This window comes from Trachurus japonicus, chromosome 15, assembly GCF_045865225.1.
Source record: "Trachurus japonicus isolate A0001 chromosome 15, Traja_1.0".
NCBI classification, from domain to species: Eukaryota; Metazoa; Chordata; class Actinopteri; order Carangiformes; family Carangidae; genus Trachurus; species Trachurus japonicus.
Genome location: NC_140921.1, coordinates 10,919,018 through 10,932,334, shown reverse-complemented (window position 1 = coordinate 10,932,334; position 13,317 = coordinate 10,919,018). Strand labels below are relative to the sequence as shown.

The window sequence follows — 13,317 nt, the reverse complement described above, 5'->3', positions numbered from 1 at the left end:
ACCTGCAAAACCAATGACATAACACAATAAGATGATGAACATGGTTAAATTTACAAAGCACGTTGGCATTGTCATGCTCAAGTGCAGCCTGTGTGTGTTACATGTCTTTATCCAGACTCTCCACAGCTGCCACCACATCCAGGACCAGCTGGGTCATACTGTAGCATGTGGGGTCCAACTGTAACATAAAGGTAAATCAATCCTGCCCACAAAAAGAAATACATCATATATTATATATTTCTGTCCATGTCAACACTCGTATCATTTTTATACAATAAAAAGCATGGGTCCTTTCTGTGTCTCAAAGTATTTGTCATTCAGTCAACACTGTGGATTCGCAACTATATTTCAATGCAGGTATGCAAGCCTGGTCATCTCGAGCTTGCATTTATCCTAAAGGCACTCTGATGACAGCCTAGAATGTCTCGAGATCCAGATGACCTGACACGACACACAGCAGCCTCAGCAGTTGAAAAAAAAAAACGGCACCAAAATCATTCTACTCATTGTCTACGATGTGCAAATTAAAAAGGTATTCAAAATGTAACTTGTTACAACTGGAATGTCCTAGCGTGGCGAATCTCAGCCAAGGGAGCGTGCCTGTCACCCAACTAAAGGTTACTAATGACCTCAGCGCTGTAAAGCCAGAGATGAAACAGTGCCATTTGGATGTTCTGAATGTTAACTTTCCCCAGGTCTGCAGGGAAGCAGGCAAAGCAGCAGAGGTGCTGGTGGCGGTGTCCTATTTTTGGAGGGGCTATCAGCGACCCAGTGGCATAGGTCTGAGTGACAGGACAAGTGTTGCCTTGGATCCTCCCCTCACTCATTTGAGGCAGGCATTCCTCAGTGTAAGCAGACACAGACCCCCGTCCCATCATATTTCTCTTCCCCTCTCTCTTTCTCCCTCCCTTGGATACGATAGTTGGCCCGCTCTGGGTATGGGTGGGTGTGCAGAAGTGTGTGCGAGTGCGTGTTTGTGTGTTCAGGTGTGAGCGTCGGCCTTGGAGCTGGATTCAGAGAGAAGTCAGCACCCGGACAGTGTGGCAGGCAAAGAGTAGGTCAGAGCTCTCTGAGGGGGCCCTGACCGCTGACCATGGGGCCATTGCACTGAGGGCCCCCCAGACAAAATATTAAAAACCAAAGAGGAGTGGAAAATAACCAAGAATAACCAAGAAGAATAAGAAGAAAAGTTTTTAAGAAAAAGAAAAAACAGACAGAGAAGCACAATGGTTGCAGAGGAAGTGATAATTACATTGTCCGGTGGAGCGCCATGGGGCTTTCGTCTCCAGGGAGGCGTGGAACATCAGAAGCCGCTCCAGGTGGCCAAGGTAAGACGGGTCACTCAGCAGGTTGGACAGAAGCAGTCAGCTTGAGGTTTGCTGAGTTAAAAATGGAAAGTAGAAAATCATATTAGATTCAACAGTCTCGCTTATGAAGAGGGAAACATCAGCTAAGATGTATTTGAAGGAGATTTAAGGGAAATGGAAAGTTGATGGAAAGTTGAATCGGAATATTGGCTGCCATGGTGGTTGGTTTGTGATGTGATGTGTCTATGAGTCATCCTCTTGTTTGAGAACACTCTTAATGCAGAAGTACTGTGATGATTGATTGGATGAACTTTACACTTCAAGTTCAACTGGGAATGTAGGGCAACCCTGTCACATATTCTTCTAATGAATGCTACTGAACCTTGAGTGGCACTGACTGGAAAATTAAACAAACAGCTTATGAAATAACTCACTGACACTATACTTCAGTAATGTCTCGGCCAGTTAAATGTGTACACTGTGGAGTGGGATTGTGGATACTACACATCATTCACCTGTGACCATGATCTCATTTTATGCTGTTGGGCTACCATGTTTCCACTGCGTCATAATTTAAGTTAAGAAATCACTCCAGCCATGCCTGGTCATGTGAGCTGGCAGGTAACTTGAGATTTATTTGTAGAAACACATTAGTAATTGTAGAAACCACACAGGTGAGCAATGAATGTGATATGTGTTTATAATGTGATTTAGTTCAGTGGCCGAAATCACTCTGGCTGCGACCCAAGTCACATAGGTGTGAGAAGTTGATGTGTTGTGTTTGTTAATATTTATTTACACCTTCCTAAATAAAGTTCAATGAAAGAAAATATTACAATTACATATCAATACTATTGTTTAAAGTTTAAAGGGAGGTTTAGGACTAGAGCAAATTCCTCCTGGACAAGAAAGTGGTGTCCACATTTGGCACCCCTGAAGCTTTCCAGATTTGAATCTGAGATCTCCAAGTCTAGCCATCTCTTAGCCAAAGTTGAATATATACTGGATAAAAGGATTAAACAGCATGCAAAAAATAGTACCTGAGAGATGAAATGGAAAATGGTTCGAAAGAGAAAAACAACAAAACTAACAAAAAAACAATCATACTCTGTGATTTCATATTGATCCTTTGCTGTTTGTATCCATCAGTTTCATCATCACCATCTGTGACTTCGCTCTACAAACCTTATTTTTCCTGTTCAAGGGGACTTGTGCCAACTTTCTCTCCTAATAAATCTTACAGAGCTATGCAGAGATCTAATTCTTGGATATGATAGCTCAGGTTTTCACACACCTGCACACACATTATGCATGCACACATCTACACACATCATACAATAATACATACCCACACACACTTGAAATAATTGTTGACTGGGCAAAACTCCTTTTCCAGCTGGCTATTTTTGATTGAGAAGTAGGAGGTCACGGGGTCAGCCAAGGTGTGCGTTTCAGCTCTGCACTCAAAATTTACCTCATATGCTATTTTTGTACATGGACTACTAAGTATGCTGCTGCTTAAGGGGGAAGATATAAATCTGTCCCCTTTCCTCTCAAATGCAAAGGCAACAGTGATCGCTGGACCTCTGTCGTACCTCACATTGTTCCTGTTTAGGGACCACAGAAATTGTGCATGAATAAAACCAGCGTCTGATTTTCAAAAGAATCTTCCCTCAAATAGTTTGAAATAGTTCATTTAACCTATTTAAATAGTTTATAATACTGTGAAGTTCCATTAAGTTTCTTTTTTTCCGACATATCCCTCCCAAACTCAGCAACTTTGTTGGGAGATGTCCACATAACCTGGAGCTTATAAAGACTGTCCCTCTGGTTGGTCAGTGTGATTGAAGAAGATTGTTCAACAGAAAGAATTTTGCAACGTGTCATGCACCTTCTTCCTGTATCTTTCAGCTCATCATACATACCTCGCAAATATTCAAGAAAAACATTGTATTTAAATGATGTACCTCTGTTATGGTAACAGCCTATCCTAAAGATTCCCCTTTGCTTGGTTTGTTTATTTGAAAATATGCTAAAGATTACACACTGTATTCACAGAACAGCACTTAACTCAAAATGAATGTGGGTTCTTTAAAATGTTAATCCTTCTTGTAGTTGACTTATGCAAAATGTAGTGGTATGTACACAAGAGAGCCACAGGACACCTTCACGGTGTTGGACAGCTGTTTCTGTCTGACCATCCAAAACAGCATGCTCCTTCACCCCTGAGAGCAGGAAGGCGTAATCTTGTCAGGCCTCAAACTGTACCGTCCCTAACAGGTGGAGCTGTTCAGGGCTACATTGAAAGAGCCGGTGTGTCAGAGCTGGGTTTGTGCCTTGCGTGTGTTTATTTATAAGACTTTATGTATATTTTTGTATCAGACAGTGTCCTGTATATGTGTGTGCAGGCATGTAAGGGTATTATAACTGTTATGACTTGCAACCACAAGGTGACTGACTGATTGAATAACTGATATACTGGCAGGCACAGGCCACTTTGAAGGGCTTAGCTAAATGGGGAAGTGGGATTTCATTACAGGCAAACCAGAATAGCTGGAAATAAAGCTAATTAGGCCAACCAAAGCAACACCTCCTTATCTCTGAAATTTAACATACAATAATCATTCCATAGACAGCAGTAGATAGCATAGCACAGCATAGAGAGCAGTCAACGCTGCAGTTCATTGTCCATTTGTTTTTACAAACACCTGCTTTGAATTTTTATGGGACTTGTTGACATGGCTAGCATAAATCCGAGGAAATTCAGGGTGGGCAGAACGCCATGCTCCTGACTGACCTCAGGCGCAAATAGCAAAGCACCAAATGAAGATGGCTGCTGGCTGGCATTTCCCTGTTAAAGTGTGCACGAGTACCCCACTTGAGCTGCAATATGTGGCATGTGTCCGCAGCAAGACCAAGCTGTCAGGACTAAATCTACTCTGTCAGTCACTATCACAAACCAAGAGAAGACAGAGGGACAGTTCTGTCCGGCTTTTATTTTCCATTCCCGCAGTTGCAAAAAGCTTAACATGCAATTCTGAAGGAAATAATAAAAAATCTGGACAGAGAGGCTGATGTTGACATTTGGATCTACTATATCTTACCTCTTCATATCAGAGCTATAGACTTGAGACTGCTTTGAAACTTGCCTTTGAATGTCATTCAGATTTGACTTGAGCCTGTGAAGTTTGAACATCCAACTTTCAAAATCTGATACGAAAACATTTTAAATTGAACTTTCCTTCCTTGTTTAGGTGCGTAAACGCAGCAAGGCATGCAGGGCTGGGTTGCGGGAAGCTGATGAGCTGATCTCCATCAACGAACAGCCATGTGGAACACTCTCCCATGCCCAGGCCATGAACCTCATTGACAGCTCCTCTGGGATATTACATATCCGGGTCAAAAGGTCAGAAGAACAAAATTATTATAGTGTTGTGAAAGATGAACATACTGGGAAAAATCATATTTTGCAAGAGATTCAATTGAAATTTACACCTAACTGCAAAAATACACACTTGCATTTGTTTGAAACTGGGATTACTGTCTATAATAGTATATTCCCAAAACATCACACACATTAGAGTTAACATTGTGGGCTGCTTATGATAAGACCTCACATACAGTTGAAATTCAGATTTTGGGAATTACTTCTAATATCACATCCAAAGGCCTTTATCAAGTCTCTACTTGTTTGCAGGGCACCTGCTGGTTTCCAGTCTGTGGTGCTTGTGACCCGTGCCCCATCTCCCCGTATAGACAAAGAGTACCGTGCTGCTCTGCGTGCCATGTCTCCCACCCATTCCCACCATGCACCTGTACGTGAGGTCCACCGTAGCCGCTCCTCTGTAACTAGTGGCTTAACATCCCCACCTGGCAGTGAGGCTTACTATGGTGAGACTGACAGCGATGCAGATGTGGCAGGCTATGAGAGGCAGCGCCGACAGAAACGCCGAAGCCCAAGCAACTCTACCCCTGGGAAACCAACAGGGCGAGCCTCCCCTGAGGGTGGTGAGACATCAGAGATGAGTGGCTACGACAGCGCTCCAGATGCACACATTTACCCCCCTTTATTGGATGCACGTGGGGGAAATGGAGATGGAGGAGCGGGGCTAACAGGCGTGGCAAGGAGGGAGGTGATATATCAGCCTCCTGCTTCGGGATTGTGGTCATCCCAGACATCCACTGAGACCTCCTCCATCATCTCCTCAGCAGATGACCAGGGGCCACGCGATGGAGGGCAAGAAGAGGACAGTGGCTTTCTAGAGCCAGCCAACGTGCCACTGGTATCCCCTGAGAGGGCAAAGGAAGCGCTGATGCTGGGCTCCCGCAGTCAGCTTGTGCCTATGGTGGGTCCTGTGAATAAACCCATTGACGAGGAGCTTACAACAACCTACATGGAAAAAGCCAAGCAAGCCAGTAAGTACAGATAGGGGGAACAGTCTATGGGACTTCACATAGGTCCTCAACACATTCCCGAAAAATGTTACTAGTTGATTCGAGAATCACAAAACTCTCAAACTCCAAAAGTTGTAACAGTAAAGTTGATTTTGTAACAAACTCCCTGTTTGAAAATACAAAACGTATCTACAACATACAGATAAGATGAGTAAAAACAGCTTAGTACGTTTTTATGCCTGTTAATGACTAAAACATAAAGTGAAGTGTGTGTGAGTAAATGTCCAAGTCCCTCAATCTGGCCAGCCACTATATCTAACCAAACCAAGCCTAGTGTACAGTAGGTGTCAACCTTTGCTAAGTGTGTTGAGCATGGCTGGTATGGTTTACTATATTTACCTCCAGTTATGCGTGTGAAAACCCCAGTGATCAGTCTGGGAGCACTGAAAAGCATCTACAGCTGCTTTTAGGTATCAAGTAGCAAAGCATGGATACTCTTTTACACTGTCCCTCTCTCCTTTTCTACTCTCTCTGGCTGTTCCTCGTTCTGCTCTTTTGGTAATTTATCAAATATTAAAGACAAAAGTATATGTTTTGCAACATTTGATATAATGTTCTTCACTTGAGGTGGAAGAAAAGGTGGTTAGTCGCAGATATAAAAGGGAACAGTCTCTGGATTTGCAGTAGAAGATAGATTGCATATTTATGTCAGAAACTGAAGCTGATCTTTCACAGTGTTTGCCATGCCATAATGTATAGTTTATAGTTACTACAGCCTGAAAAATCAGCCAGTCAAGTCTTTATGTCAAAAACTGCAATGATACAGTTATTAGACAGAGAGCAGTCACACTCACTTCCTTTTCTACAACTTGTCATCCAGCCCATCATCCATAATAGGGCCACGGAAAGCAAAGAGCTGGGCTATTTGAAGTCAACAGGCTGTTTTAAGAACTTAAATAAATTTACTCTCGTAAATCCTCCTTGCCACTGAGTGCAGGTTTAACATTGTAACGTCCTACTTAGGAGGCCTGTCACAGACAAATTGAGAACTCTCTTCACATGGCAGCGCATATTTGGGCAACAGAATTAGGCTGCCTTTGATAATCTGGCTAATACCATAACAAGTTAAAGGATATTTTGTGGCTACCCTTTGATGTTCTCCTTCCAGCCACCTAAAACATGCAACTTTCCACAAGCTTGCAAATATTTTCAGTTAACTTAAATGTCACAATATGCAAGCCTAACAATGTGCAAATTTATCCTTCAGCCCAGCTAATGTGAGAAGCTGAAGGCTTGCCTGGAATTTTCCCAGAAGCGCTCCTGTGGCGAGTTAAGAGATAGATGCTATTTGAAAGCATTGTGGTCAGGACAGGTTTAGATCTTCACATCTGAGTCAGTCAGTTCTTGGTATAAAGGTTAAAGTGGTTATTTCAAACAATGTTGTACTATTCCATTCCTAATAGCTATGGCTTTCATACCCTGCAGAACTGAACCGAGGAGATACAGTGCAAGACAAGCATGTGAAGGAAGCCAAAACCAAGTGTCGGACAATTGCATCCCTGCTGACTGACGCTCCCAACCCTCACTCAAAGGGAGTACTGATGTTCAAAAAGAGGCGGCAGCGCTCTAAGAAGTACACCCTCACTAGCTTTGGTAGTGTGGATGAGGACAGATGTCAGGACTCACAGGAGGAAGATGGGGTATTCCCTGGCAGTGAGTCAGAGTTTGATGAAGATGGGTTCTCTTCAGTTCCTGACCCAACCTGGGACAGTGACTACTTGGATATGCTGGAGAAAAGGGCAACTGCAGGAGGCGAGGGGCGTGGTGATGGGGCAGAGGATGCTCCAAGTCCAGGGTTGAGTGAAACTGCAGGCAAGGGTGCCCAATTGTTTGAGCAGCAGAGAAAGAGAGCAGCTGAGCATGCCAAGAAGGTGGAGGCAGCACAGCCACAGAGTCCTCCACAGTCTCAAGTCCAAGAGCAGACTCAGATACACCAGACGCATTCAGAAATACAACCACAGATGCAATCAAGTGTCCAACCTCAGCAGATTATACCACCTGGGCCTATAACGATACAGCAAGAACTCTCCCAGGGTCCAGGTCTAGTTGCTGTTGGTGCCCATGGGGTGTCTAATGGGGATCTATCCCACTCTGCAGTTAGCACAGCTAGCATGATGATGTCACCTCCACCTGTGGCACCCAAACCAGCTACTGCTTCAGTGACTGTTCTGACCAGTCTTGCGTCACCAGCTGAAACACCATTACCAGATCAACCTTCTAGTAATGTTCTAAACAGAACAGCACGTCCTTTCACTCCTGGCTTCATCAGCATCAGAGCTGCGACTGCCCCTGTAACGTTCCGTCCATCAGTCACAAAAACGGCACAGCGTCCTGCCTCAGCAGCTGTTGCACCACCACCGTTTTCCATTGCCTCTGAACTAGCTAACAATGCTACACCAGCTATATCACACCTAACCCCTGGTCCTCCATTAGTCCGGTCCCTACCATCCACTGTACCTCAAGGTCCCTTCGCTCCAACGCTAGAAACTCCAGTTACCTGTCATCCTCCAGCCATCTTTACCTCTGTAGAAACAATGCAGCCAGCACCACCAATAGCTACTGTTCACCAGGCTCCATTTTCAGCTGTGCCCCCATTGTCAATGCCACCCATGCCATCTCCACAAGCACCAATAGTTCCAGCCCCTGTACCTCCTGTATCTCAAATTCCTGGTTCAGCTGACCCAAATGCTCCAGTGCGTCCACTTCAAGTGCCGGTTGCTCAGCCACCTCAACCTCATTTTTCCATGGCACCTGTAGCACAAGTGTCAGTGGTCACTCAGCCAGAAGCTGTAGCTCCAACCCCTGTTCCTGGTACACTAGGGCGCACAGGAATCTTGCTTGACGCCCGGCGGCGTAGTGGCAAAGTCAAACCTATGTTCAATGTGCCAGATGTCAAAAAGAATTCCCCCAATCCTGACCTATTATGTATGGTCCAGAATCTGGATGAAAGATCCACTCGATACAAACATGGCCAACCACCTGCTGAGGCTACCTATGATGCTCCAGAGGAAGAAAGGGGTGAGGCTGGCATGGGTAGGATGCCTCCTCCTGTGGCACCGAAGCCGCGGGTCATCCATGAAGTCCCACAGATCATTCAAGCAGGGGGCAAGGGGGCAGAGTTGTTTGCCCGAAGGCAGAGCCGCATGGGTATGTATGTTGTGGACACCCCACCTGAGACCCCATACCAGCAGGAAGTGGCATCACATAATGTAGCCCAACCCTATGACTCTTCCCTCAGTCCGTCCCTTCAGTCTCAGTGGAAATACTCCCCGAACGTCCGTGCCCCTCCACCTATAGGGTACAACCCCCTCCTAGGCCCCTCTATCCCTATAGGGCCTCAGAGAGATGTAAGCAAGCCTGACAGCAGGGGCAGTGGAGGCTCCCAAAGGGAGGGCATCAAAGCTCTGGATTTCATGAGAAGGCAGCCCTACCAGCTCAACTCTGCTATGTTCAACTATGGGGGAAGTACTGCTAATCTATCAGCCATGCCTTCTTACCAGACCCAGAGGCATCAGCATGATTACCCAGTAACAATGGTAGGAAGCTCATTAACCTCACCCAGGCAGGTCCCAATCAAAACAGCCCGTGTCTATGAGATCAAGCGATTCTCCACACCAACACCCAGGTCAGCTCCCACTTTGGCTCCCAAAGTCATTGCACCTCGCTCGGCCACAACCCTTGGAGACCGTATAACTCACTCCAACATGACCTCCCCACCTACTGTCCATTTCACTCCAAGCCAGGCTCCTTTCTTGCCACCAGCACCATTCAGTGGCCCAACCCCAGTCTCACCTCCCTCCCAACAAGCTGGACTGCCTAGCCTGCCAAAGTTTTTGGCCACCCCTATCCCAAACGCTGTGCCCCCTGCAGTCCCTACACCTTACACTCCAGTATCCTACAATACTGGGCTCCAGAAAGCCAAGCAGTTCCAGAGTGCTCCAGAGCTCAGTATCCTCGCATCTTTGCCCCCAGTTAAAACCAATACAGTTCAAGCACCCAAACCACGTTTTGTTGCCACCAAGGGAGGCATCCAGCCCCGCGTCTGGAGACCAGGTGCAATGTGAACATTAGTGAATCAGTCACAACCACCCTTGGACATCTTCATATGCTATTAAGTTAGTGCCAGCATAACTAGCTGATTATTGACAAAATACTAATCAACAGTTTTGTTGGTTGGATTCTTGTTTAGCAAAAAAGGTTGAATATTCACTAGCTCCAATACATCAAATGTGAAAATTTTCTACTATTCAAAGGCCATTGTAAATTGAATATCTTTGGGTTTGGGGTGGTTGGCTGAACAAAAAGCAAGCATTTTAAGGACATTACTTTGGTTAATTAATTACAGAATTGCCTATCACTATTTCCCAAAACCTGAATTATGATTTCTATAAATAAAAAAAAAAATGGCTATGATTAAATTGAACTGAATTCATATCTACTTGCTGTTCAAAATTCTGCTTATCACATTCATCTTACTACCAACACATACTCACACACTAAGCCGAGTGAAATTAAGGATGCTAACATATAATATTAATCATGATAGGGAATACATTAGCACATAACGTATGCTGTATAGTCCACTATATGCCTGTCCTGGGGGAGGTTTGTGTAAGGCTACTGGAGATCTCTTTCTACTAATTTAGCAGAAACACCATCTAAACAGAGCCTGTACTGAATTATTCTTTGAAACTTGAAGTGTCTGAAAGATGTTGAAAATAAATAGTCATGGTCCTGACCATAGGATTAAACCATGTTGACAGGTGGAAGTGGATAAAGCCTTTGATCTCTGGACATGTATTTTGTTATTCAGTACTTGTACAACTAAATAATGTGCACAAAATGTTTTTGTACCCACTCTGTACCATTGCCAAGACAAAAATCCATGATGTCCTAATCTCTAGTAGTTATAATGATGCATGACCAGTTGAAAATTGTAAAATGCTTTTAAACACCAGGGCTCAATGTGGCATTATATGTGAGGACAGGGTTTTCTCTTGTGAGGTGTTAGTGAGGTTGTGCCAAATACCTGTGCTCACTATAGCCAGAGAGAAATGCTATCTTTTTAGCATGGGTCACATTCAACAAGTGCCCGGGCTGTCACTGAATGTACACTTGTCACTGGGTATCACAGCTTCCAATTGCCCCTTAGGCACACCAGAGCCTCCTTAGTATCAGTGTGATCTTTGCAGATATATGTAAATTCTTTAACTTTTATTAAACAAATAACACAGAAGAAGGAATGTGTATTTTGTTTTGTGTAACTGTGGTTTAATCTGAAGGGGTGCAGGGGAAAGTTGCCAAATCAAGTGGCACCAGCATTTCTAAAAAAAGGGTTCAAGGAATGACAGTGGCTGTGGAGGGGGGTATGGGCCAGATGCAGGAAGGCCAAATTATTGAACAGGATCTCAGTTGGAACATTTTAGATCATAGCCCAAAAGACAAAAAGCGTCATGATCAGATGTAGTAAAACTGAGACCGATTACATAATGTCTGAAATCCCACAGTCAGTAGAAATGAAAGGATGGTAGAAAGTGTAGCACCTGAAGTTCATTGGAAAAGCTTAAAAAGCTGATAGAAAGAAGCATAGACGTTAAGATAGTGTCTCCATTCAAAATGGAAGAAGGCCAAACATATTTAATGATCTACATTGAAAGATTGAGTATGTTAATGGAAACAGGTAAGAAATAAAGACTGAATATTTCATTTGTGGAAGTCTTGGTGAGAAACTTTTGTTATTTCTTTTTTTTTTTTTTTTTTACACTTTTCAAAATATTTACAGCTCTCTTACAGCTTTTTCTTGTTTTCACAGTATTATGGCTCCGAAAAAATCTAGGTTGTGGATATAGTTATGCTGGGGTGTAAGATATGATAAATATATATTTCTGAGTGTAGCTGGGTTAAATAAGTGTGAAAATGTTTGTTGTTACTGCTGAGTAGAAGTTTATACATAGGAGACAATACATTTTTGAAGAATAAAATTAGTTTTGAAAGTTCTCCAGTTGTCTGACATCTCTGACTTTACACTGCCACCTGTTGTTGACCGTGTGTTCCTGCTCTTCTTTTTTCATGTACAGTACATTACCTGCATGTATGAAATTATAATATTAATAAATGAGTGGTGAAATAACTGTGATTGTACATTAGTTTTAATAAAAATATGTTTCACTCTTTCAAAAGAAGGAAATGCTTAATAAGACACACACACACATACACACACTCTAGACTAACCTGGTAAGGTTGGGTTAGAGCCTGGTTTGATTAACCAATTATTTTAAATGATGTAATCAAATGAATTACAACAGAGAGATTTAAAGAATATTTCATAACAAGGAGTCTAGAGTACTCATTGATACATCAGGGTTGTTGTCAGTGTCTTATTTAAGGCATTTCAGCAGTTAAGAGACAGAGAAAATCATACTAATGAGACATTAATGAATACAAATGTAGGGATAAGATAAAAGGAAGAGCATTACTAGAAGGGAAATGATTGAAAATAAAAGTTATGTGCACTTAAATGCAAGAAATTCCTGCCATTAAAATGTCAGAGAAGGAGAGAGGTAAATTTATATAAAAAAAACAACAACAACTTAATTGTGCAAAATGGAAAGGAAATCAGATTATTCACAATTTTTGTATCAAATGGGGTAAAATCCAGGCCAATATGACTGAAGAAAATGAAAACGTTAATCTGAACAAATGCATATCACATCACCACCATAATCTCTACTTAAATTACTTCAGTTGAAGATGGGGACAGTGCAATTTTAGGACGTGATTTTCAACAATCATGAATCACTGAGTCATAGGGAGGTCACAAGGTAAATAGAGAGACTCTCGTGTTCACTGACACAAGTATCTATCAATGGCTAAGTTACCATAACCAAAACACAGAGTGATTACATTTTCACTAGCCCTAAATTAAAATTAAGAATCTTTTTTTTTTTTTTTTTTTTTTTTAGAATTCCTTAAGTGGTGATTGAGATGCACTGATATAGGCCTACTGAGTTAGCCCATGAGGAGTTATTACACATGGAAATATTGGGGATTTTCTTGTCAACAGAAACATCTGCCACTGAGGGGTGCTGTGGTGTCTACGTTGGACTGAGTGTTGCTGTCAGGGGGGCATTTTGTTTCAAACCTTCACTCTCACAGGGCGCCTATTTATAGGACTGTTAATATCCAAACAGAGGACTATTCATAGTGAAAGTGACATTTTGCCAGGCTGCTTCTCTTATTAAAATACTGCTCTTAATTTAACGGCTTAAAAAAGATCAAATCAAAAAAATAAAAATGCACTTTCAGCCGCTGGAAAGTTTCTATTTGAAGCTGTAATGAAACCACCATGTACAGTAGTTTCATGGTACATGTAAACTGATTTTTTTTCCATCATCATCATTTTGTTTACTCCCCATTGTTCTTATTGTTTGTGTTGCACTGTTTTTACCCAATGTACGGTGACCTTGAGTGTCCAGAAAGGTGCCTATAAATAAAATTTATTATTATATTAAATCAAATCTTCCTATAATATTCATCAGTTTATTCTTTATTGTAA

At 42.6% G+C, this 13,317-nt stretch overlaps 1 protein-coding gene across 1 annotated transcript; it reads left to right on the top strand.

The window, feature by feature from the left end:
* The first annotated feature begins 854 nt into the window (after nt 1-854).
* synpo2la (synaptopodin 2-like a) lies at nt 855-11,893 on the top strand. Its single transcript, XM_085799529.1, has 4 exons — nt 855-1,328; nt 4,562-4,713; nt 5,005-5,723; nt 7,188-11,893. The coding sequence occupies exons 1-4, from the start codon at nt 1,227-1,229 to the stop codon at nt 9,824-9,826; spliced, it is 3,612 nt and encodes a 1,203-aa protein (XP_085655655.1). The 5' UTR covers nt 855-1,226; the 3' UTR covers nt 9,827-11,893.
* The last annotated feature ends 1,424 nt before the right edge of the window (nt 11,894-13,317 follow it).

Bases quoted from the DNA above. Each gene is read 5' to 3' on its own strand.
- synpo2la (XM_085799529.1), top strand. From the start codon at position 1,227: ATGGTTGCAGAGGAAGTGATAATTACATTGTCCGGTGGAGCGCCATGG. The intron at 1,329-4,561 runs GTAAGACGGGTC...TTCCTTGTTTAG, and splicing joins AGCCGCTCCAGGTGGCCAAG to GTGCGTAAACGCAGCAAGGC. The intron at 5,724-7,187 runs GTAAGTACAGAT...CATACCCTGCAG, and splicing joins GGAAAAAGCCAAGCAAGCCA to AACTGAACCGAGGAGATACA.